Raw genomic sequence first — 27472 nt, 5'->3', positions numbered from 1 at the left:
GCTGGATAAACAATTGAGGGAGAAAGGAATAGAAGGATATGTTGGTAGAGGGAGAAGAAATAGGATGGGAGAAAGCATCTTGTGCAGTATAAACACAAGCACAGACCATTCGATACGTCAAGTCCATGCAAGTGATTATGCTCAAATCTCAGGCTTAACCGCCTGTTTTTATGCTATAAATTTTACATAATTCTATGTAATAAAAGGTCATTAGGTCCAACAGGTCCATCCGTTCTTGTTGGGCAAGAGGTGTACAAAATTATGAGGGGCCAGGATAGGGTAGACAGGAAAGACCTGTTTCCCCAGCAGAGAGGTCAATACCAGGAAGCATAGATTTAATGTGATTGGTGGAAGGATTAGAGGGGACATGAGGAAAACCTTTTCACCCAGAGGACGATGAGCGTCTGGATTTCATTGTCCGAATTGGTGGCTGAGACTCATTTAAAAGGTACCTGGATCTGCACCTGAAGCGCTATAACCTGCTACAGACCAGGTGCTGGAAAAAGGGATAAAATGAGCGGCTAGTTTCTTTTTTTTCTCTTTTTTGGCCGGCGCAGACATGATGGGCTGAATGGCCTCTTTCTGCGCCGTAACCTTTCTATGGTTCTATGGGTAAACCACACCCTTCTTTTTCCAGCAATGCCTCATTCAGCCATTTATAGTATCTGATTCAATGATTAACTTGCTCCATAAATCTATTGTGCTTTGTTGAAAATGTTTCACTTTTTCCAATTGTGAATTTCAAAAAAAAATAATTACTTCACAATAAAATTTCCTGGACTGAGCATTGTCAGTCACCACAATCTCATAATAATAGTCAGAGGGACTGGATTTAACTGGCTAGTTTATAACCTGAGCCCTGAAGTTAGGCTTGGCAATAGTGCCATGGAAACTTTTAGCGCATTTAACCAAAACGGGTTCACATCTCTGTTAGGATACCAGCGAGAGGCATTTCAGACAATCATGTTGAATATTTAGAACACTGGTGTCCCACAATGTAATTTACTAAGTCAATTGGTAGCAACATGGTTGCCACAGAACAAGTTCCTTGTTTAATATATGCAAACTCAACAGAAATAGCTGCTCTTTTTATTAATGCTTTGACATTTCCATGAGTCCATAACAACACATCTAGGTATAGTTCCTTCAGTGCCCTTATCTCCCGTGGTATAAATTGTTGTGATCATTTGAAATTTGACATTCTTGCATTTGTCCTGATAAGTGAAAAAGCTTTGGCAACATGTCTCTCTTTTCAGTGATATTCAAGCACTGTTTAGTTCCTTGGCTTAATCTCCGCTCTGTACTGAGTTAACTGATGTTAGATTGGGGGAAACACTGCAATTGGTCTCAATTCCTCTGACTGACAATAATAAATTTTTGATGGGCAGGGGGTATTGTGAACAATTTGAATTCATACGACACTTTTAATGTATACAACATCCTATAACATTATGGAGCAAAGGTGAATATAAAGAGTTGAGGTAGATCAGCCATGATATAATTGAATGGCGGAACAGGCTAATGGGGTGTAACAGCTTACTCGTCTTCTGTTCCTATGTAGGGCTTAGAAATGAAGGGGGAGCTTTTTACTGATTGCTATCCTGAAACATTTCCTTGAAAGAATGAAAAGTGGGTGAGGATCAGGTGTGTGCCCCTATAATAATGCCCTTCATGGTCAGATAGAATGACGACACTCACTCATGCTCGCACACAAAGAGTAGTCACTTGCATGAGGCACCAGAGGGCTGTTAGTGTCCGTGGACCAAACGCCTGAGATAAGTCACCAAGAATAAAGGAGAGAAAAATTACTTGTAACGGTTAGCATCCTCAATGATGCCCAAATAAGGAATTAAAGAACTTGTCACTAACACTGTGCATGATCGGGGGCCTGACAACCAAAATAACAAGACTTATGGAGAAGTTACTTGCATTTGACTTCATCCCACATCCTGTGACTAAAGGAATAATTCTGGCCAATTCCTCTTTACTCACCTGTGCTCACCGTGAAGTAACTTGAGAAACTGGTAATACTGGGTGGCACGGACAATTCCCCCATGGCACATATTCCTGGCCTTTCCCATGGAGATGTAAGCGCCTGACCCTCAGAAACACTGTCCCTGGTCATTGTCACAACGTCCGCTGATGGGGATTTACCCTCCCACGTTTGATTCCCTCACAGTTGCACTAAAAATATCTCACCACAGTTGGGTTAATGATCTCATTGTTCCTTAACAAAATAAAGCACTAGATCATCTGGACAGAAATCTCAGCTGTCACAGATTGTGTTCTTTCCCCACCTAACATAGATCCACTATCCACAGCCTTTTTATCCTAAATTATGCAACCCAGGTCGTGACCCATTTTGCAGGATATCATGAATCCTGAAGAAAGGAGGAGGAAACGGGTAAATGAAGGAGTATTGGGTAAGTGATTAGGGTTGCCGGTACTCTAGGATTCTCCAGCAGTCTCCAGGAATTGAAGGTTAATCACCGGGGCATTGCTGAGATGATGCCAAGAGAAAAGTCATAGAGGGCACTCAACAAAGTTGTGTTTTTTTTTTCCATTTTCTCGGAGCATTTCCATTTATTAATTCTGAAAATATTGAATATGGGAGAAAAGCCTCAACAGTGAAGATTAATCTAATTGAGTAACCAAGAGCCGTTCCAATTGGCTGGGGGAAGGCAGTGACACTTGGAGGATAGACCAACAGCCGAATGGTTTGAGGCAAGGAGTGATGTGCTGAAGCCTCCAGGAATAAAATGAGAGTTAGCAACCATCTGGGTGATCCCTGGACTTTTAAAAGCCCAAAGGTTACAGAATTGACAGTGTTGCAGAGAAATACACCCTTTGCTGGAAAAGCAAGGCTAAGTACAAGAAGGTGCTTGGGCAGAAGGATTAAATAGCCAGAAGGTATCATGTATGTCTAGGAATAGGAATAAAAGAAGCCAATAATCCAATCAAGAAGAAAGTAATAAAAACAGGAAGCGTTGGAAAAACCCAGCAGGTCTGTGGAGAGAGAAACAGAGTTAACGTTTCGAGCCCAATGTGACCAGCCGTTTAAGAGTACAGACTTGAGGATTGCCGAAAAAAAAGAGAGACCTGCTGTCGAAGCTTTTCGTCTTGCACTCATCAGGGCAGATTGCAAGATTACCAACAGTGAAGGGAACAACAATTTATACTGCATGAGAAGAGTGTGCTGACTGGTTAGCAAGTGGTAGAGGCGTTGCCATTGAGAATGCAGCAGGGAACAGTTAACTGCCAAGCTTTTGTTCAAATTCAAACCAGGCATGTCAACTCTGATTGGCCAAGGCATTTCCATGCTTCATTCCCCATTAGTGAGATTACCACCATCACCCCTCTGTAAAGCACTAGATCATCTGAACAGAAATCTCAACTGCCACAGGTTATGCTCTTTCCCCATTTAACATAAATCAATTATCCACACCCTATTTTTTCTAAATCAAGCAACCCAGGCCAAGGCCCGTTCAACAGAAGGTGGAAAGAAAAAACAAATTTGTTTAGTGCCCTCTATGACTTTTCTCTTGGCATGATCCCAGCAATGTCCTGGAGATTAATCGTCGATTCCTGGAGACTGCTGGAGAATCCTACAGAGTCGGCAACCCTAATCACTTACCCAATACTTCTTAATTTACCTATTTCCTTCTACTTTCTACAGATTGCTTAGTAAGCATTGAGATAACATATCTGAAACATGAGATTCAATTGTTATCTGAAAAGTTTTTTTTGAGATGGAAACCCATTTGGATTTATCTCATTTACAGCACGACTTGATGATGAAAAATGAACAGCAAAACAAAAAGAAATTTGTCTTTTGCCAAAAGAACAAATTACAAAAGAAGCACCTTTCACAGCTTCAGAACAAATTAAATTACTTCACATCCAATTAATTCATGCTGCAGTGTTATTCTGTAGTAAAGTGTTGCGCAGCAAGGTCCCACTAACAACAATGAGGCATATGTCTGTTAATCTGCTTTGGTAGTACTGTATGAGGGAGGAATGTTGGCCAGGGTACTGGGGAAATTCTCCCTGCTCTTCTTTAATTTTTAAAAAAATTCATTTGCGGGATGTGGGGTTGACTGGCTAAGCCAGCATTTATTGCCCACCCCTAATTGCCCTTCGGAAGGTGGTGGTGAGCTGCCTTCTTGAACCGCTGCAGCCCATGTGGTGTAGGTACACCCAGTGCTTTAGGGAGGGAGTTCCAGGATTTTGACCCAGCAACAGTGAAGGAACAGCGATATATTTCCAAGTCAGGATGGTGAGAAGCTTGGAGGGTGGTGTTTCCATGTGTCTGCCACCCTTGTCCTTCTAGGTGGTAGCAGTTGTGGCTTTGGAACATGCTGCCTAAGCAGCCTTGGTGAGTTCCAGCAGTGCATCTTGTAAATGGTACACGCTGCTGCCACTGTTCGTCGGTGGTGGAGGGTGTGAATGCTTGTGGATAGAGTGCCAATCAAGTGGGCTGCTTTCTCCAGGATGGTGTCAAGCTTCTTGAGTGTTGTTGGAGCTCATCCAAACAAGTGCAGAGTATTCCATCATGCTCCTGACCTGTGCCTTGTAGATTGTGGACAGGCTTTGGGGAGTCAGGAGGTGAGTTACTCGCCGCAGGATTCCTAGCCTCTGACCTGCTCTTATAGTCACAGTATTTATATGGCTAGTCCAGTTCAGCTTCTGGTCAATGGTAACCCCCAGGATGTTAATAGCGGGAGATTCAGTAATGATAATGCCATTGAATATCATGGGGCGATGGTTAGATTCTCTCTTGTTGGAGATGGTCATTGCCTGGCTTTTGTGTGGCGACAATGTTACTTGCTGAATTTGGACATGGACTGCTTCAATACTTGAGGAGTCACAAATGGTGAACATTGTGCAATCATCAGCGAACATCCCCACTTCTGACCTTATGATGGAAGGAAGGTCATTGATGAAGCAGCTGGAGATGGTTGAGCCGAGGACATTACCCTGAGGAACTCTTGCAGTGATGTCCTGGAACTGAGATGATTGACCTCCAACAATCACAACCATCTTCCTTTGTGCTGGGTATGATTCCAGCCAGTGGAGTGTTTTCCCTGATTCCTATTGACTCCAGTTTTGCTAGGGCACCCTGATGCCACACTCGGTCAATGCTGCCTTGATGTCAAGGACAGTCACTCTCACCTCACCTCGGGAGTTCAGCTTTTTTGTCTATGCTTGAACCAAGGTTGAAATGAGGTCAGGAGCTGAGTGGCCCTGGCAGAACCCAAACTGAGAGTCAATGAGCAGGTTATTGCTAATCAAGTGCCACTTGATAGCACAGTTGATGACCCCTTCCATCACTTTACTGATGATGGGGAGACTAATGGGGCAGTAATTGGCCAGGCTGGATTTGTCCTGCTTTCTGTGTACAGGACACACCAGGGTAATTTTTCACATTACCGGGTAGATGCCAGTGTTGTAGCTGTACTGGAACAGCTTGGCTAAGGGCGCAGCAAGTTCTGGAGCACAATTCATCAGTACTATTGCCGGAAAGTTGTCAAGGACCATATCCTTGCAGTATCCAGTGCCATCAGCCATTTCTTGATATCACGTGGAGTGAATCGAATTGGCTGAAGACTGGCATCTGTGATGCTGGGGATCTCAGGAGGAGGTTGAGATGGATCATCCACTCAGCCTCACTGGCTGAAGATTGTTGCGAATTTTTTAAAAATTCATTCACTGGCTGGGCCAGCATTTTTATTGCCCATCCCTAGTTGCCCTTGAGAATGTGGTGGAGAGCTGCCTTCTTGAACCACTGCAGTCCATGTGGTGTAGGTACACCCACAGCGCTGTTAGGAAGGGAGTTCCAGAATTTTGACCCAGCGACAGTGAAGGAACGGCGATATATTTCCAAGTCAGGATGGTGAGTTACTTGGAGGGAAACCTCCCGGTGGTGGTGTTCGCATCTATCTGCTGCCCTTGTCCTTCTAGGTGGTAGTAGTCTTGTGTTTGGAAGGCACTTTCTAAGGAGCCTTGGTAAATGTTTCAGCCTTATCTTTTGCACTGATGTGCTGGGTTCTCCTATCATTGAGGATGGGGATATTTGTGGAGCCTCCTCCCCCAGTGCACTGTTTAATTGTCCATCACCATTCACAACTGTGGCAGGACTGCAGAGCTTAGATCTGATCTGTTGGCTGTGGTCGCTTGACTCTGTCTATCACTTGGTGCTTATGCTGTTTGGCCTGCAAGTAGTCCTGTGTTGTAGCTTCACCAGGTTGACACCTCATTTTTAGGTTTGCCTGGTGCTGTTCCTGACATGCCCTCCTGCACCCTTCATTGAATCAGGGTTGATCCCCTGGCTTGGTGGTAATGGTAGAGTGGAGAAGATGTGGGGCCATGAGGTTACACATTGTGGTTGAGTACGATTCTGCTGCTGCTGATGGCCTACAGCGCCTCAGGGACGCCCAGTCCTGAATTGCTAGATCTGTTCGAAATCTATCCCATTAAGCATGGTGGTAGTGCCACACAACACGATGGAGGGTATTCTCGATGTGACGATGACATCGATGTGAAGTGACCACCTGCACAAGGACTGTGCGGTGGTCACTCCTACGGATACTGTCATGGAGAGATGCATCTGTGGCAGGCAGATGAGTGAGGATGAGGTTAAGTATGTTTTTCCCTCACCACCTGCCGCAGACCCAGTTTAGGAGCTATGTACTTTATGACTCGGCCAGCTCGGTCTATGGTGCCGAGCCACTGTTCATGGTGGACATTGAAGTACCCCACCCAGAGTACATTCTGTGCCCTGGTCACCTTCAGTGCTTCCTCCAAGTGGGTTTTGGGGGGGTGGGGGGGGGGGGGGGGGGGACAGTGCGTGGTAATCAACAGGAGGCTTCCTTGCCCATGTTTGACCTGATGCCATGAGACTTCATGGATGCTGGAGCTGATGTTGAGGACGCCCAGGGCAGGTCCCTCCCAACTATATACCACTGTGCCGCCAGCTCTGCTGGTAATGGTGGTGTCTGGGGCATGATCTGTAAGGTATGGTTCTGTAAGTATGACTATGCCAAGCTGTTGCTTGACTAGTCTGTGAGACAGCTCTCCCAATTTTGGCACAAGCCCCCAGATGTTAATAAGGAGGACTTTGCAGGATCAACAAGGCTGGGATTGCCATTGTCGTTTCTGGTGTCTAGGTCAATGCCGGGTGGTCTATCCAGTTTCATTCCTTTTTATTGATTTTTTTTTTAACAGTTTGATACCGGTTTGGCTTGCTAGGTCATTTCAGAGGGCATTTAAGAGTCACATGTGGGCCAGAACAGGTGATGACAGCAGATTTCCTTCTCTAAAGGGGCATTAGTGAACCGGTTCATGGCATCTTTAGACTTCTAATTTCAGATATTTATTGGATTAAAATTCCACGATCTGCTGTGGTGGGATTCGAACCCAGAGCATTACTCTGGGTCTGTGGATTACCAGTCCGGTGACAAAGCCACTATGCCATCCTGACATCCACCTCAACAAGCGATCGGATACTCCATTTAACAAGTCTTCGGACAGATGGAACTGCGAATAATGCAGCACTCCCTCAGTACTGCACCGGACCATGAGCCCAGATTATCCTACCAACCGAGCTTATGACAATGAAGAGTTGAAGAATCCCCACCCTTACCCTGCTCCTCTCTGTGACTCGCTGGGGTACAATTCCATTGGCACCAGCAGCCCCAGTTTTTAAAAAAAGACTTGCGTTTACAAAGCACCTTTCACAACTTCAGGACATCCCAAAGCATTCAACAGCCAATAAAGTTATTTTGAAGTGCAGTCACATTTGTAATGTAGGAAACGTGGCAGCCAATTTGTGCAGAGGAAGATCCCACAAACGGCAATATGTTAATGACCGAAGAGTTTATCTTTTTTTTCCACTTCACGTTGGTTGAGGGTAAATATTGGCCCAGGGCAAGGGGAGAATTCCACTACTCTTCCTCAAAGTAGCGTAATCATTTGCATCCACCCGAATGGGCTGACAGGGCCTCAGTTTATCCTCTCAACAGAGAGATGGCAGCTCAGTATTGCACTGGGAACACCAGCCTGGATTATATGCTCAAGTTTCTGCAATTTGACTTGAACCCATGACCTTCTGTCTCAGAGGAGAGAATTCTACCAACTAAGCCACAGTTAAAATCGACAGTGCCAGGAAGACACTGTAAATGCCAGGGGCCCTTGCAAATCCAATACAATCTAGATGATATTATAGACTAAAACTTTAGATTTGAACTCAAACCAGACAGACCAACCAGCATCGACCTAGGCACTGGAAAGGACAATGGCAAACTCAGCCCTGTCGACCCTGCAAAGTCCTCCTTACTAACATCTGGGGCTGTGCCAAAATTGGGAGAGCTGTCTCACAGACTAGTCAAGCAGCAGCCTGACATAGTCATCCTCACGGTATCATACTTTACAGATCATGTCCCAGGCACCACCATCACCATCCTTGGATATGACTGTCCCACTGGCAGGACAGACCCAGCAGGGTGGTGGTACATTGGAAGGGAGTTGCCCTGGGAATCCTCAACATCGACTTCGGACCACACGATGTCTCATGGCATCAGGTCAAACATGGGGAAGGGAACCTCCTGCTGATTACCACGTACCACCCTCCCTCAGTTGATGAATCAGTGCTCCTCCATGTGAAACAACACTTGGAGGAAGCACTGAGAGTGGCAAGGGCGCAGAAAGTACTCTGGGATGGGGACTTCAATGTCCATCATCAAGAGTGGCTCGGTAGCACCAATACTGCCAAGCGGGCTGAGTCCTAAATGACAGAGCTGCTAGACTGGGTCTGCAGCAGGTGGCGAGGGAACTAACAAGGGGAAAAAACATACTAGACCTCATCCTCACCAACCTGCCTGCCGCAGATACATCTGTCCATGACAGTATCAGTAGGAGTGACCACTGCACAGTCCTTGTGGAGATGAAATCCAGCCTTCACATCGAGGATACCCTCCATCGTGTTGTGTGGCACTACCACCGCGCTAAATGGGATAGATTTCGAGCAGATCTAGCAACTCATGACTGGGCATCCATGAGACACTGTGAGCCATCAGCAGCAGCAGAATCATACTCAGCCACAACCTGTAACCTCATTGCCCGGCATATCCACCACTCTACCATTACCACCAAGCCAGGGGATCAAACCTGGTTCAATGAAGAGTGCAGGAGGGCATGCCAGGAGCAACACCAGGCATACCTAAAAATGAGCTGTCAACCCAGTGAAGCTACAGCACAGGACTACTTGCATGCCAAACAGCATAAGCAGCAAGCGATAGACAGAGCTAAGTGATTCCAAAACCAACAGATCAGATCCAAGCTCTGCAGTCCTACCACATCCAGTTGTGAACGATGGTGGACAATTGAACAACTCATTGGAGGAGGAGGCTCCACGAATATCCCTGTCCTCAATGATGGTAGAGCCCAGCACATCAGTGCAAAAGATAAGGCTGAAGCATTTGCTACAATCTTCAGCCAGAAGTGCCGAGTAGATGATCCATCTTGGCCTCCTGCAGAGGACCCCAGCATCACAGATGCCAGTCTTCAGCCAATTTGATTCACGCTACATGATATCAAGAAAGGACTGAAGGCACTGGATACTGCAAAGGTTATGGGCCCTGACAATATTCCGACAATAGTACTGAAGACTTGTGCTCCAGAACTTGCCTCAACTTATTGTTCCAGTACAGCTACAACACTGGCATCTACCTGTCAATGTGGAAATTTGCCCAGGTATGTCCTGTACCCAAAAAGCAGGACAAATCCAACCCAGCCAATTACCGCCCCATTAGTCTACTCCTAAGTGATGGAAGGGGTCATCAACAGTGCTATCAAGTGGCACTTGCTTAGCAATAACTTGCTCATTGATGCTGAGTTTGGATTTTGCCAGGGTCAGTCAGCTCCAGGCCTCATTACAGTCTTGATTCAAACATGGACAAAAGGGCTGAACTCCCAAGGTGAGGTGAGAGTGACTGCTCTTGACATCAAGGGAGCATCAAGGAACCCTAGCAAAACTGGAGTCAATGGGAATCGGAGGGAAAACTCTCTGCTGGTTGAAGTCATGCCCAGCACAAAGAAAGATGGTTGTGGTTGTTGGAAGCCAATCATCTCAGTTCCAGGACATCACTGCAAGAGTTCCCCAGGGTAGTCTCCTAGGCCCAACCATCTTCAGCTGCTTCATCAATGACCTTCCTTCCATCATAAGGTCAGAAGTGGGGATGTTAGCTGATGACTGCACAATGTTCAGCACCATTCATGACTCCACAAATACTGACGCAGTCCATGGCCAAATGCAGCAAGACCTGGACAATATCCAGGCTTGGGCTGACAAGTGGCAAGTGACATTCATGCCACTCAAGTGCCAGGCAATGACCATCTCCAAAAAGACAGAATCTAACCATCACCCTTGATGTTCAATGGCATTAATATCGCTGAATCCCCCACTATCAACATGGTGGGAGTTACCATTGACCAGAAACTGTACTGGACTAGCCATATGAATACTGCAGCTACAAGAGCAAATCAAAGGCTAGGAATCCCACGGTGAGTAACTCACCTCCTGACTCCCCAAAGCCTATCCACTATCTACAAGGCACAAGTTAGGAGTGTGATGGAATACTCTGCACTTGCCTGGATGAGTCCAGCTCCAACAACACTCAAAAAGCTTGACACCATCCAGGACAAAGCAGCCCACTTGACTGGCACCACATCCACAAACATTCACTCCCTCCACCTCCACTGCACAGTGGCCACATTGTGTATCATCTACAAGATGCACTGCAGGAATTCACCAAGGGCTCCTTAGGCAGCATCTTCCAACCCACGATCTCTATCATCTAGAAGGACAAGGGCAGCCGACACATGGGAACAACACCACCTGGAAGTTCCCCTCCAAGCCACTCACCATCCTGACTTGGAAATATATCACCGTTACTTCACTGTCGCTGGGTCAAAATCCTGGAACTTCCTCCCTAGCAGCACTGTGGGTGTACCTCCACCACATGGACTGCAGTGGTTCAAGAAGGCAGCTCACTGCCACCTTCTCAAGGGCAATGAGGGATGGGCAATAAATGCTGGTCTAGCCAGTGCTGCCCACATCCCACAAATGCATTAAAAAGACTCAAGGCTTGCGCTGTGATAGGGGCTAGCTGCATAAGTCTGAGCTTTCACACTGAAGGACTGAAGAGGACAAAATACAGTGGGTTCAAAAGGGACTATCTTGAGGTTAAGGAGAATGGAATTCAAGTCCGATGTAGGTGCAATTAGTCAAATGGAAGGCAGTTTCAAAACAGACAGGGCTGCATATTCTTGCAAACAACATTGAGACTTATCCAAAGTGATAGACCTTGTGTGAAGACGAATTGAAAATAGTCAGGATCTCACACTCCAAAAGGGTTGAAGGAGATATCCTGGAATCACAGGGAGAACAATATTCATCCAACAGTATAGGTTTTAGCGGCGGGGCGGGGGGGAGGGCTTTTCTGAAAGCGAAAGGTGTTATAGTTGTATAAAATGCTAGTTCGGCCACAGCTGGAGTACTGTGTGCAGTTCTGGTCGCCACATTATAGGAAGGATGTTATTGCACTAGAGAGGGTGCAGGGGAGATTCACCACAATGTTGCTTGGGCTGGAGAGTTTCAGCTATGAAGAGAGACTGGATAGGCTAGGGTTGTTTCCCTTAGAGCAGAGAAGGCTGAGGGGGGACCTGATAGAGGTGTACAAAATTATGAGGGGCATAGATAGGGTAGATAGGAAGAATCTCTTCCCCTCAGCGGAGGTGTCAATAATCAGGGGGCAGAGGTTTAGGGTAAGGGGCAGGAGGTTTATAGGGGGTTTGAGGAAAGGTTTTTTTTGCCAGAGGGGGTGGTAGAGGCAGGAATCCTCACACCATTTAAGAAGCATTTAGATGAGCATTGAAACGCCATAGCATACAGGGCTATGGGGCCAAGTGCTGGAAAATGGGACTAGAATAGATAGATGCTTGACAGCCGGCACAGATACAATGGGCTGAAGGGCCTGTTTTTGTGCTGTATAACTCTTATGACTATCCACAATCAGAGGAAACCTTCCATAACTCACCTTGGTCTATGTTACCTGAAGCTCTTGACAAGCAGGACAGCAAGGTCTCACTTGCACTGTCAAGTATCAAGCAACACCATCCTCTTTGTAAAGGTTGTGCAGCGCAAGTATATGCAACAATTGAAGGACACCTCAAGCACCAAAGATGGGTGCCCATTAATGGAAAAACTGCAGGGCAGGATGTACATTTAAGAAGACTAGGAACAGAAGGAGGCCATTCAGCCCCTCAGGCTTGCACTCTCTTCAGTTAGATCATGGCTGATCTGCACCTCAAATCTATTTTCCTGCCTTTACTCCATTTACTTGAAATTTTTAAAAAATCGATAAACATGGCCAACAGGTCAATAGTTCTCCACATGGTGCAGTTCATCTTTGCCACCAGATAAAAGCTAGAGATGGTAAAACAAATCACGATTCTATGTCCCTTGTGATGTGTTTTACATCGGAGATTGACTTCAGGTTCTCTGGTGCAATACCAAATTATTATTGTTTTGAACTTTTGAACGTCCATTGATTCTGAAAGAGAGCTTGGGCCCGATTTTAACCCAATCAAAATCAATCCCTCGGCACGCAGTTAAAATTGGGTTCCTTTAACGCTGCCATGGTTGGCAGAGAAACAAATTACTGCTGGAATAAAAACGGAAAATGCTGTAAAAACTCAGCAAGTATAATCTGGTTTAAAGGTTGCCCTTGATGGAAAAAGTGAGAGGTTAAAGAGAGTTTTGATGGAGGCATTCAAAATTATGAGAGCTTCTGAATGAATAGACAGGGAGAAGCTGTTTCCAATGACACGAGGGTCGGTAACCAGAGGACATAGATTTAAGAATTTAAGATAATTGGCAAAAAATGCCAGTGTGGGGGGGTGCAACCAAGTGTCAACATCAAGTACTCCCAAGTCTGGTAAAACGTGGTTACATGTAACAACTTGTATTTATATAGCACCTTTAATGAAGTACATCATCCCAAGATGCTCCACAGGAGCATTATCAAACAAAATTACTGTGCCACATATGGAGATGTTAGCCCAGGTGAACGAAAGCTTGGTCAAGGAATATCTTGAAGGAGGAGAGAGAGGTTAATGGAATTCCAGGGATTAGGACTTCTCAGCTGGAAGAACATTAGCCAATGATGGAACAATGAAAGTTGGGGATGTGCAAGAGGCCAGAATTGGAGGACCATATGGATCTCAAAGTGTTGTAGCATTGAAGGAGGTTACAAAGATGGGAACAGGGGTGGCGAGGCCAGAAAGGAATTTTTAAAAATTATTCTTTCAAGGGATTTGGACATCGCTGGCAAGGCCAGCATTTGTTGTCCATCCCTAATTACCCTTGAGGAGGTGGTGGTGGGCTGCCTTCCTGAACAGCTGCCTTCCATATGGTATAGGTACATCCACAATGCTGTTCGGGAGGGAGTTCCAGGATTTTGACCCAGCGACAGTGAAGGAACGGCGATATATTTCCAAGTCAGGATGGTGTGTGGCTTGAAAGGGAACTTCCAGGTGGTGGTGTTCCCATGCATCTGTTTCCCTTGTCCTAGGTGGTAGAGGTTGTGGGCTCGAAAGTTGCTGTCAAAGGGGTCTTGCTGAGTTGCTGCAGTGCATTTTGTAGATGGTACACACTGCTGCCACGATGCATTGGTGGTGGATGTTTAAGTTGGTGGATGAGGTGCCAATCAAACGGGTTGTTTTGTCCTGGTGTCAAACTTCTTGAGTATTGTTGGAGCCGCACTTATCCAAGCAAGTGAAGAGCCCCACCATCACATTGCTGGCTTGTGCCTTGTGGACATCCTTTGGGGAGTCGAGAGGTGAGTCACTCGCCACAGAATTCTCAGCCTCTGACCTGCTCTTGTAGTCACGGGATTTATATGGCTGGTCCTGTTCAGTGTCTGGTCAACTGATGTCAATAGTGGGGGGTTCAGCGATGGTCATGCCATTGAATGTCAAGGGATGATGGTTAGATTTAGAATTTTAAAAGAATGATGAGAATTTTTAAATTGAGGCATTGCCAGATCTGGAGCCAACAAACACCAGTGAACACAAGGGGTGAACAGGAACCACCAAATCAACCTACTGCTCAACCAAAGAACAGTGTGTTGAAAACAAAATTGAAATCACAGTGATAATGGAGTAGAGGCACCAGAGCAGTAACCCAGGGCATCAAATATAACCTACAGGAAATTAGAAGACCTTGCATAAGATTTCCAAACTACTACATAACAATTAGCAGGAAGATTCATGAAGAAATGTAACCGATAATCAACAATTTGAGGAACTTTTACCTGATGGGGGAATAGAGCTGCTGACAATGAAAAAGAATCAAAGTGCGGCTCGAGACCTCGGCTTCATGTGTAGTACGGACGCAGGAAGACATCAGATATCTCAAATGGTCACTGCAAGAATAAAGCATGTCAAAGGTTTTTCAGTGGTACACACAAGGTGAATCAAAAGATGATGAACATCGCTTAAATCTTTCTTGGGACTGAGCAGAGCATTTGGTTGATTGTAGAGGTAACATTTTACCTCTACAATTTCTGGTCCAAGCCACCCAGACCAGAAAGTTAGCTTTCTCTGCTAACTGTCCAAACTAAAATGAGCTCCATAAAGAACCAGTCCCTAATGTTCCATAGTACAAAACTGCCCACAAGCTATCTCAAAGACCCTAGCAGGATTAGTTTTAGGGTGAATAGATAAACTCATAATAAAACCATAGAATGGTTACAACAGAGATTAAGCAATTAATTCATTAGGATTAAGGAGCGGTGTCAAGCACTCCTGCAGTTGAAGCTACCTCACGCCACTACAGCAGAGTTTTTTTAGCGGGAGTTTTACTGTGAATCTACCACACACAATAATAGATCTGATATTATTTTGAGCTAACACTTTTCTTTAAAATTTTCTCAGGATTTGGGCAATGCAGACAAGGCTGCATTTATTGTTCATCATTAGTCACCCTGAAAAGATGCCAGCGACGACTCCTTGAGCTCCGTTGTCTTTGTGGTGGTGATGTTAGGTAGGAAATTAACCCAGCAATGTTGAAGGAACGGCAATTTATATGACCAAGCAGGATAATGTGCTACTCAGAGGGAACCTGGGAAATGTTGGCATTCCCATGGCATTGTCCTGCTCGGTGGTTGACGTCATGGGGCTAAGGTGGTGCGTTGAAGTTAAGCTTGCTGAATTTCGGCAGTACAAGCTGTAGACAGCACATAACCCCAGGATATCGAATGCATTGGCAGGGGCGCAGAAGATTGCTTTCTTCTAAATAGCTTCTTGACTGTTGCGACTGCAAACATGTGGTAAGCATTCTATTATACTCCTGACTTGAGTCTTGTCAATGCTGAAGGTCAGGAAGTGAGCCATTTATCACATGGATCCCAGTTCCTGTTCTTTCCAGTAATCAGTTTTGATACAGTTGACCCAGTTAAACATCTGGTCAACGGAGGCATCCCTGGATGCTGATAGTGGACACATCAACCATAGCAATGCCATTAAAGGTTGTCGGGAGGTGGTCATTGCCTGGCACTCTGTAACACAAATGTTATCTGCCACTTGTCAACCCAAATAAAAATGAAGTTCTTAAGAAGATATTGGACTTGAAACATTAACTCTGTTCCTCTCTCCACAGATGCTGCCAGACCTGCTGAGCTTTTCCAGCATTTCCTACTTTTATTTCAGATTTCCAGCATCCAGAGATTTTTGTTACTTGTCAACCCAAGATGTAGTCTAGAGGCTGCTGTGGGTTGGCATGGGCTACTTTATTATTGAAGGACTTGTGAAAGAAGCCCAAGATTATAAGCAAACAGTCCCATCCCTGTCCCTACAACAAAATGTAATTGATGTAGTAGCCAAAAATATTTTGGCCGAGGAACTTTGACAGTGATGTTCAGACTGGTCACCAACAATCACAACCATCAGTGTGTGTGTAATTTATGATTCCAGTCACAGAACAACATTCATACTAACCTCAGTTTGTTAAGATTTGCTGAATGTTGCCTTGATCTTGGGGGCAATTACTCTCACCTCTCCTCTTGTATCTACTTTGTACCCATTGTCTGGATCAAAGCTGAGACAAAGTTTGGAGTCATTTGGTCCCACTGGAACTGAGATGAAGTATTTTGGTGAGTAGATGGTGCTTGATGGCACTTTTAGTAATTTCTGTCACTTCACTGATGATTGGCAGGAGACTAGTAACCTGGGAATTGGCTAAGTTAGATTAATCCTGCTTTTTTATCAATATGAAATACATGGGTAATATTCCACATTGCTGGATAGATGCCAGTGTCATGGCTGCACAGCATGAATTACATGCTTGAATAGTGATATGGGGATCTAGTTCTCGCGCACAGGTCCGTAGCACAATACCCAGGATATTGCCAAGGTCCACAGCCTGTTCCTTAGTAGAGTGAACCAAATTGGCTAGGCATTGCTGCCCATGATGATGACGACCTTGAGAGGAGGCCATTCACTTGGCACTTCTGGCTGAAAACACTTGAGGTTGAAGAATTTTCATCTCTCGCACTCGCATGCTGAGTCACCATGCTGAGTCTTGGGTGGTTCATGGAGCCTCTTCCTTGTTAGTTGCCCAATTGTCTATCATCATTCATGATTGGATATGCTGGTACAATAACTCTTCTCTGATCCATTAATTGTGGGGATGTTTAGCCAGCTCTTTTTGATGTTGAGTGAAGCTACAACATAGGGCTAGCTGCATGCTAAATCGGTGCCTCATTCTAAGGTGTTGGGCCTGACATATCATTGGATGGCCAGTTTTAGGATGCTAATCTATCAGCACAATTGGAGTGAATATCATACAATGGAAGATTGAAGTTGCCCAGCTCGTGCTCCCCTTGCCTTGGTTGAAATAGTGTGATTATCAGTATCCAGTTAGGAATCCTCACCTCAATGGAACTTGTCTATATTTGGAAACCCGCGAGGATGAGACGAGGATTCGTCCAGCTCTATTTTCCTCCACACTGAAGCTCCCTTGGTGAGAACCTCCACACATCTACTGGGGCTCGCGATCCATCCTCGCATGAGGGAGAGCCAGATCTACGTCAAAACCCTGCAAACTTTATCCTTTTTATAAAGATTTTTTCTTCTACCGTCCATCTCTGCAGAGGCCCTATTTGTTTGTTGTTTGTGTGCGTGCGCACATGCTGGGGAATTTTAAAAATAAGATAGTTACAATTTGTAACCTGGAAGTGTATGTTAACCAGTTCTTGTAACTTATTTTAAAAGGAAGATTCGTTTTATAATAAATCAATCACTCGAGTTTATTGAAAGAAGCCTGGTTAAAATCTCTTTTATCCTGGGTCCAACAGTAGCAAAGGTAAATAATTGGCCATTTTGTTAAGTGAATTAAACACTTACACTAATGGTACGACCTGTGGAGTAGTGGGGCTAGATAAACTGCACACTCCTCCCAATCCGGTCTTAACAGTGAGCATGACTATATAAAGCTGTTGTTTTACAAGTCTGAGACATTGGTCCCAACTTGGGACACCAGCGAGAGTTTTACTGTGAATCTACCACACGCAATAATAGATCTGATAGTATCTGAGCTAACACTTTTCTTAAAATTCTCAGGATGTGGGCAATGCAGACAAGGCTGCATTTATTGTTCATCATTGGTAAGGGAGACTTTTCAGGGTCAACTGAGTTGGGACTGCCTGAATCTTGTCCTGATCCAAGGCCTCGGTCTTGTCAATATATTTTGCCATATTTCTCTTCATGGTTTGTTTCACAGTAGCCATTTTAAGGGAGTGGTTTGCTAGGGATTCACGAACAACCATGTATTAGGGAACTGGAGTCATATGTAAAACATGTATAGGGACAGCAGGCTCTCTATGCCTTGTAGGGGATCAGTTAACCAGCTTTGAAGACAATGTAGCATGATTTCATGATCAATAAATCTGGTAATCTCTGGACTAACATTAAAAGAATGAATTCGCAATTTGCCATGCTGGTACTTGTTCATGACCTCTGTGTTGCTAGTCTGAAATCATAGCCAGTAGACTACTCATGCAGCTAAAATGGAAAGTGTGTTTTATTGTTCACACATGCCCATGACCTAGATGAGCACATTCACTAAGAAGCCTCTAACTTTTATTGCTTCCATGTCCCAAACTTCATCCAACAAAGGTTAGTCTTCGTGTGAACTGCCCCTAAGTGGCAGGTATTGATATCTGAGAGAAGGTGCTGATTATAAAAAGTCTTAAATACAAAAAGCCTAATGAACTAGTCCAAGCAGATCAGCAAATTGAGAAAAAGCACAAAGGTTTCAACGGGCAGCTCAGAACCAAAATGGTCCGAGCATTCAGAACCACATTGCACAGTCAAAACAGAAGGTCTGTTGGTTCAATTCTTGGTCTGATCGCAGCCAGCACATCAAGTGGGCTACTACTATTGGCAACATCACTCAAAAATGGTGAATAAAAACAGCTAGGGTGCTTGCTCCTCATTGCTATACAGCACACCCGCTGAAGAGTGTACCATGCATGCCTAAACAAGATGGAGCCCAAACATGATGTTTCTTGTCCTGCCATGGTCAAACATCATCTATGCTCACATATGAAGAATAGCTATTTAGACAAGGGACCAGGAAACTGCTAACAGCTGAGTAATAATCTCCCTCCTGCCCCTCCACCAAAGTCAGGGAAGAAGAGGCAAAAATAGAAAGCAGAACACAAGTTTTCTTCCGTTTCTTTCAGTTAGCTTAACTGGTTTTATGGTGAATGTGATTCTCTGTGTTGCAGAGTCCTTGTAAATCGGTTATTAAACAGCATTTTTGGCATCAAGAACAGAGCCAGGATAGGGATAAAATTAAACTGGTGCTGCTCATTGAAGCTTGATCGGTGCCATTGAGTTACATTCATTAAATATGTCTGGGGATGCAGGAGAAATTCCAGGAAGATAGTTTAACCAAAAAAGACAATTGGCGCTCACTAGAATACAAGAACATGACAGTTTAATAACAAGTTAACACTTTTATTTCTCAAGATACAAAAATCGTTGCTCAAAAAACATATGGTCATATAGAAATATATAGTACAAAGTCATACTTGCGTGAAATACCAAATAAATTCCACACGGACTGGCTTCATGTCAGTGAATAAGAAATTGACTACCATCGTACCCATGCCATAAAGAACACTGCAATTGAAAACTTGGGATGTGGTTGAATGGTGGAATTTCAAATATGCCTCAGATAGCTTAGTAGGTAAATGCACCAGCTGATGTAGCACCAAATCAAAACAGACCAGGGAGACCTGAGTTTTGATCCCTGGTTTATTTTGTTAGCCAATTTAGCAAGAATAGAAATGAGAATATTGAGACTTGGGTGTTGGTGGAGGTAAATTTGCCCAGGTTTCTTTTGCTGATCGCTATCTGCTGATAAATCCCGGTTGGAATTCCACACCTGGATGCCAGGTGATGAAAGGTCAAGTTTAACTGGGATGGGTGTTCGTTCTTGAGCAGCCCAACATGAATCACTGCCCAGACAACACACACAAAGACCAATTACTTGGGGAGGTACCAGAATGGTGCCGACGACTGGAACTGTATCCTGAACCATTGGCTACAGAAAAGGCGGAATCAGGAGATAAACACATTTGATAACCATTCCTCTTCCAATCCAATAAGAGGTCCATTATCAAGTTCCTTCTAAAGCCAAAACAACACAAATTGAATGCAGCCTCAGCACTTTCCCACCAGTGGAAAGCTGGCTACAGCTAGAGCTGATCCCACAGATTGGCTGTCCAAAAAAATTCCATTTGCCAACTAGTTCAAGGGCAAATTATGACCCGGGTTTCGCTGCCTGTTACTACGAAAGATTCTGATGGGACATTGAGCTTAAAAAATATAACTATGAGAAAAAGCATGCCATCTGGGGAATATTTAAAACTGAATTCTAATGGTTTTTCCTGCTCCACACCCATACACCAGGTGGTTCACTGGTACACCCAGAAGAATGGGCATGGGTTATTTTTATTGGTTAGAGAACATAACACAATGTATCACAGTGCCCCAACCGAGTTCCCAATTTCAAGTGCAACTTCTCATTTCTCACTCCATTCCTACTCTCCTCCGTAAGCTAATTATGAGCACACATTCTGCACCTATTTGTGCATCCTACCCTCAAACCCTATAAGCTGCCTTCAACTCCACCTGCCTAACAAGCACAAAGGAGATGGTCAGCAGCACGTAGCAATGTATTAAATGGCTGGAATGGGAGAAAATCTTCCAGCTTATCAAAATAGATTCAAATATCCCTGAAGCTACTGAACAAAGTACTTATGCAGTGGACAATTTCGTCAAATTGGCCTGGCAGATCTAAGAAAGATTTCTAAGAATAACACAAAAATACACCACCTCATTAACACTTAATTTCACCCATTCATTCAAATCACGTGCACTTCAATCAATCCACTGGTCAGTAATTCAACTAATGAAGTAGGTATCAAAAATATCTCTCAGCTTGTTTGTAACAGCGGTAGATTTAGCACATTGGTAACCCAAAGGTCATCCTTTAGTGTACAAAACAGTGTCTCATCTGCAATGGCGTATTTTGTAAAACAGCCAATGGATCATTCACAATTTGTGATCTATCACAATGCTTCTGAAAATTCAGCACTCTTTATTCGAACATTTTCTTCCTTTGCCCATTCCTCCCTTTCCCCAAAGGTCTGACAAACCGTATTTAGGATAAAAAAACCACACACTTGCTTTTGATATAGAGGCTCCTGAGCTACTTCAGATGCTGAGTTTAAGAAGTCAGGCCATAAAAGGGTCCCTACTCAATTTGAAAGATGTTCACAATTAGGAGATAAAAACAAACCTGCAGCTTAGAATTTCACATGTAATAAGCTTCTCTCCACATGGCAGTAACATGTGGTCAGTGGGCAGAAAAAATTAGTTTCTGAATCCTGTGAAGAAACCTTTCCATTCATTTATTTTAAAAACAGCCTCTCCCCACGCCCCCCCCGCCAACACCTCCTGGTTTCTTGCTCCTGTAATCACCAAGTCGGGGGTCCAAATCGCATCATCACTTTCTCCTGGTCACCAAGGTCCTTCTGCACTTTTTTCCGCATGTAGAATATAGGGCAGTCCCGACTGATGAGAAAAGAGGAAAAAGACAAAAGGATGTTACATAGAATTTACAGCAGATAGGCCATTTGGTCCAATGGGTTCCTGCCAGCATTTATACTCCATCAAGCCTTTTCTCATCCCTACTTCATCTAACCCTATTAATATATCCTTCTATTCCTTTCTCCCTTCTGTATTTGTCTAGCTTCCCCTTAAATCCATTTATGCTATTCACCTCAAACACTTCCTGTGATAGCAAATTTCACATTCCCAACATTCTTTGGGTGAGATGTTAATAGGGACAACATGCTGATGGCCTTTAGTTTTCACCACAAGTGGAAAAATCCAGCCTTTTGTTCTGTAGAAATTCAGCAAATGTGCTGGAATGACAAAAATGGCAAGGATCCCTAGCAATAAAGGGGTGAATTACTGAAAGTCACGTAAGGCCTTGTGACATTTCCTCTCTGTCCATCCTGCTCAGCACCAAACCATTTTTCAACTACTCCAAACTAACTCTTTTGCCAAAAGAAAAAAAATCAGCTACAGAGGAAATAATAACATCCAATTTTCATTGCTTCTCTTTAAGGCTATGATTCCATGGGCACCAGCAGCTCCAGTGCCTCACTGAAGTAGCCACTGCTCCAACAGCGGTCTGTAGGTTATTTGATCAGCTATGATTGTGTACTGTACCAGTATAGGTGCAACCAGAAAATTTCCTGGAATAATCCTTTTTCTGCTCCCTCATCATTACCTTTGGAGTTCCCCAAGGATCTATCCATGGCCCCCTACTATTTCTCATCTACATGCTATCTTCCTCACTGGTGGCCGTGCCTTCAGCTGCCTAGGTCCTGAGTTCTAGCATTCCCTGCCGAAATCTTTCTGCCTCTTTACCTTTATAACACATTTCTTAAAACCTATTCCTTTGACCAAGTTTTTGGTCATCCAACCTAACATTTTATGTGGCTTCACGTCAAACAATTTTTGATAACACTTGTGTGAAGTGCCTCGGGACTATTTGCTATGTTAAAGGCGTGATATAAATGGAAGTTGTTGTACATGAATGATAGGACTACAAATGCCCATGGAACCAACCATGCCCCAGAATAAATTACTGCTTTATGACATGAGGGGAAAAAAATTATAAAAATATTGTTTAAGAGGCTAGGGACCTTTACAAAGTACTTGGAACACAACACCTTGCCTCTGAGCAGAAAAAGACCACCTGATTTTGGGTGGTGGTAGGAGGAAAGAAGATGGCATAATGCATTTCAGCACCAACCCACCATGTCAAAATTTTGCAGATGACACAAAAATTGGCCATGCAATTGATAGTTAGGAAGAAAGTTGTAGACTGCAGGAAGATATCAATGGACTGGTGAGGTGGGCAGAAAAGTGGCAATGGAAATCAGTCCAGAGAAGTGTGAGGTATTGCAGTTAGGAAAGATAAACAAGACATGGGAATACACAATAATTGGTCAGATGCTAGGAAATGTAGAGGGGGGAACTTTGGAGTGTATGTCCACAGATCAGGTGAATAAGATGGTTAGGAAAGCATACGGGATACTTTTCTTTATCAGTTGAGACACAGAAAGTAAGAGCAAGGAGGTTACAGTAAAATTGTAAAGAATGCTAGTTAGGGTATTGCTGGAGTACTGCGTACAATTCTGGTCACTGCATTACAGGAAAGATGTGATTGCACTAGAGGAGATTTAGATGAGGATGTTCCCAGGACTAGAGAATTCTACCTATGAGGAAAGATTTGATATTCTGGGATTATTTTCTTTGGAGCCGAGGAGGCAGAGAGAGATTTAATTGAGGTATATAAAGTAACAAGCAGCCTAGCTAGAGGCAGAGTTTCAGGCCCTCACTCCACTCTGGGCAAAAGTCCCTCTAATCCTTTATCTAGGAGATAAAGGACCGATTCCCTTAGCTAAGAGTTCAATAACCAAGGGGCATAGATTTAAACTAATTGGTAGAGGGTTAGAGGGGAGCTGAGGAAGAATTTGCTCACTTAGAGGGTGTTGGGAATCTGGAACTCTATGCCTGAAAGGGTGGTAGAGGCAGAAAACTCTCATCGTATTGAAAAGGTACTTGAATATGTACCTGAAGTTCTTAACTTACAAGGCTATAGACCAAGAGGTAGAAAGTAATATTAGGCTGGATAGTTCCTTTTCAGCCAGCATAGATACGATGGGCCAAATGATCTCCTCATGTGCTGTAAATTTCAATGATTTTATGATGAAGGAAAGCCAGTTGAAAAGCCAACACCAGATCACTGTTGCTAACTAAAACTATAATATGTCTGGAGCAAGTCTGTCTGCTTGGTCTTAGGTAGTGCACAAGGGGAAGAAATAACGGGACAGGGAAAGGGGAGAAATTTCATACTCTCAAACAAAGCAAAAATCAAATCTACATTAAAAAGTATTGGGGATGGGAAAGGTGGGAAAGCAAGAAAAGTAAATAAAGCCTGAATCAAACCAGAATCCTTTCACTTCCTCCTTCAGGTTCAGTCACTGCTGAAGGTTTGTGGATGATGTACCAGACTGTATAGCATTGTGGTGAGTGAAGTCTGACTCCAACACGTCTACCTCCAATTCCCAGCCCAAAAAAACATGTGGGACTGTGCAGCTTATTATTTTGCCACATTATTGAAACTTTTTTTATTGGAACTTATTTCTTCACAACTAAGTGAAATTGATTAAAGAGTCTCTTTAAAAATGAGAAAATTCAATTTGAAGCTGTTACCTCATATAAGAAAGACTCACATTTTTACAGCACCTTTCACAACCTCCGGAGGTCTCAAAACATTTTACAGCCAATTAGATCATTTTGAAGTGCAGTCTCTGTTGTAATGTAGGGAGGTTGTGAAAGGCGAACATTTCCAAATTACCCTTAAAATCATTTCAGCATGACTTCAAAATAGCACTAATGTACTGAGATCTTGCATAGGGAATGCTAGACCAATAATATCCCAAGCTCTGAATTTAGGTGTTAGCCATGGCTCACTGGGTAGCACTTTCACCTGTATCAGAAGGTTGTGGGTTCAAGTCCTACTCCAAAGACATGACTCGCCAGTGTAGTGCTGAGGGAGTGGTGAACTGTTGGAGGTGTGGTCCTTCAAATGAGACACTAAACTGATGTCCTATCTATCCTTTCAGGAGGACTTAGAAGATCCGATTGCGCTGCCAAAGAACAGCAGCAAAGTTCTCCCCACTGTCCAAATCTATTCCTCTATCAACATCACTAACATAGATTATCTGGCAATAGCAAGCAATGCTGTTTGTGGAAACTTATTGTGCGCAAATTAGCTGCCATGTTTCCTATATTACAACTACAGCTATTGGAAGTACATTTGAAGTGTAAAGCACTTTGGGATATCTTGGAACCATGAAAGCCACATTATAAATAATTTCCTTTAGTGAACCTGAATAGATTTGTCCTCCATCACTTTAGATTAAGTGACTCCCCAGATGATCCCTAATTATTACTGCATTGTTAGGATTATGTTTTACATCCTTCCACAGCAAGCACAACATTGATTCACAGTGCCCATTAGTCATTATCTTCACCAAGCGCCATATACTAGGCTTCGTTCTTCACCTGAGCTAGCTATTTTTTTAAAATACAGTCTACAAATCTTACCCTTCCACTGGATATTTACTTGATTACAGGACATTAAACAGTACCTTGATTTACAACCATCATAGCAACCTGCCTGGATTCATAAAGCAAGTTCATTGGTAATGAAGGAGTCATAAATGTCAATCGCAGGCTAGAACTCTCTTGACAGCCATGAATCCTTTCTCACACACCCAACTGCCCTCAGACCTGAGATAACCACTGCGAGTTATGTTAACTCATCTTGGTGAGAACGTGTAAAGTACTGGCAAGCTTGGAAGTTGGGGAAGGGAAGAAAGAGTTACATGTCAGGGTGAGTAGTGGATATGCAAGAACATAGGAAGTTAGACAAGAGCGCAAATTACTTGGACTGATCAGGTTGCTATCGATCCCTCTTAAGGCACATTAAGGTTTTTTATCTGAATTAAAAACCCATTTTTTCTTTCTAGATTCTAATTTCAGCATCTCAAACTAGATGAAAGTAAACCTATAAAATGAGAAAATTAAGAAAATTTGTTTTTGTTTCAAACATCACAACACATCCCAATACTCCATAAAACACACTCACAACCCATAAAGCAATACAATATTAACACAAATAACCTCAAAGCGATTCTACACTGAATTTGATACTGAAATGATTACACATTGTGTACTGTATGTGTCAGGCCTGAGTACAATGTGCGATGTGCGCACATCTCTGGACTAGATCTTTAGCACAAAATTCATGATTCTTAATATTAAAATTGGGTGAGAATAAGTTTTTACCAATCCATCAATTCAAAACTCAAGGTTAGAGAATATAATGGAAATAAATTACTTTAATAAACCAAACATTTCTCTATCCACTTTCTTTACAAACATTTAGTTGTCTCTTGAACCCTTTGTTATTGTACACTTCAAGGGCTTTCCCTTGTTTGATAAATCTACCATTTATCCACTGTGTGAAATAGTTTATGAAGTTCCAGTTTACTTCACTGCTGCTGCTGCTAGTAGCTACTCCTACCAGGAGGTCTACTGTCATAGTATATCACACTCATCTGCCTTGCGCCATCCTGTCATATCCACTGTAGCTCATCTGCAACCACTCCGTGGTATTCATCATCCAACTATGCCTAAGAAGACGCCTCCTTTCTGTTGCCCCCACTTTTGTCATCTAGCAGAGATCTTTGTAGCTTTCCAGCTCTGATCAAATGGCCGAAATACTGGCACATTTTTTTTCTGGATGTCACTTTTTAAGAGTTTTTTTTTGCTCTTGGAATTTCAAGTACCTCTTCATTTGTCTTATGGTTTGTATATTGAATTTTATGTCTTCATATCCATATAGGAACATAGGACTTAGGAGCAGGAATAGGCCATTTGGCTCTTCGAGCGTGCTCCACAATTCAATAAGATCATGGCTGATCTGGTTGTGCTCTCAACTCCACTTTCCTGTCTGTCCCCCATAACCCTTGACTCCCTTGTCTATCAAAAATCTATCTAACGCTGCCTTGAACAAATTCAATGACCTAGCCTCCACTGCTTTCTGGGGAAGAGAATTGCACATACTAACAAACCTCAGAGAAAAAAAGTCTCCTAATCTTAGTCTTAAAAGGGAGGCCTCATTTTTAAATTTCGAATGCCTCTATTTCTTCCATAGATCTTTTATTTATTGTCTTCAACTTTACTTCAACTGCATTCAAAATTGTGAAGATTGCTATGAGATCACTTTGGATCATTTTCTTTATGACAAAATACCTTGAATTCCTCAACTCTTCTGCATAACTTAGATTTCTGAAAGTCTGATATGAATCTCAGTTGTCCTACACTACAACCTGTCAAAGACAATATCCTTCCAATGGTGTTCTGATTTGCGTATAATAACCCCAGTTGAAGGCTAACCACTATTTTGCACATTAACATTGAAAACTTTTGTGTGACTTAGAATTAAGGAGTCTTGCCAGAACATTGTAGCAGACAAGCTTGCAATCCAGCTGGATCAACACAACATGAAACACTGTATACATTCCACTGTGCTGAAAAGTAACTGAGAAAAGGCACAATTGTATAGTCCCATTACACAAAACTTGGCATGTGAATAATATCTGAGGTTTTAAACTTGTCCTAATTATACTGGCTTAACAAAGGGAAGAAAGAAAATCAGGCTAGCTCATCAGCACCATCTTTCCTGGAAAGTGCAAGTGCAAGGATGTCAGCAAAGACAGGATCAGGCTGTCCTGACACGTCCCACAAGTTCAAACATCCTGCCAACACTCAACACTAGCCTTATACAGGGAGAAGACTACTGGCACCCTAGGACCCTTACCACAGCAAGCCTTCAGTAGCGGGGTGGTAGGGAGGGGAATTAGGGCAGGCAGTGGAAAGGAGAAGTGCTTTTAAAAATAAATTATTCATTCAGCACTGTCACTCATTAAATCAAGGAATAAAATTACAAATTGTGTACAAGCATTTTCTAGGGATTGGTCCTGTAGCGATTTGGAGTGCAGCGATGAGAAATAAAAGGCACAGGAAACCATCACAGGTGAAAATATCAAAAGGGAAGACAGAACTATAAAACATACTGGCGAGGTGAAGCCAAGCTCGGGTTTTGAAAGTCTGCAGTCATTAGAGGATTGGAAGACTAAACAAAGTTTGGAAGTTCTCCAATTTTGAGCTCCCAGTAAGGACAAATTCAAGA

At 43.3% G+C, this 27472-nt stretch overlaps 1 protein-coding gene across 6 annotated transcripts in view; it reads right to left on the bottom strand.

Moving 5' to 3' along the window:
- Positions 1 to 19043: 19043 nt before the first annotated feature.
- The window catches only part of pold1 (polymerase (DNA directed), delta 1, catalytic subunit), a 112887-nt gene continuing 104458 nt past the window's right edge, over positions 19044 to 27472 (bottom strand). For all 6 annotated transcript variants that reach the window (XM_078531716.1, XM_078531718.1, XM_078531721.1 and 3 more), the window contains one exon: positions 19044 to 21204. In XM_078531716.1, coding sequence (XP_078387842.1) covers positions 21108 to 21204 — 97 coding nt within the window. In that variant the 3' untranslated portion in view covers positions 19044 to 21107. The remainder of the gene's footprint in view (positions 21205 to 27472) is intronic.

This window comes from Cetorhinus maximus, chromosome 29 (assembly GCF_964194155.1).
Source record: "Cetorhinus maximus chromosome 29, sCetMax3.hap1.1, whole genome shotgun sequence".
Taxonomy (NCBI): Eukaryota; Metazoa; Chordata; class Chondrichthyes; order Lamniformes; family Cetorhinidae; genus Cetorhinus; species Cetorhinus maximus.
The sequence above is the reverse complement of the archived record's forward strand: the minus strand, read 5'-3'. Positions and strand labels throughout refer to the sequence as shown.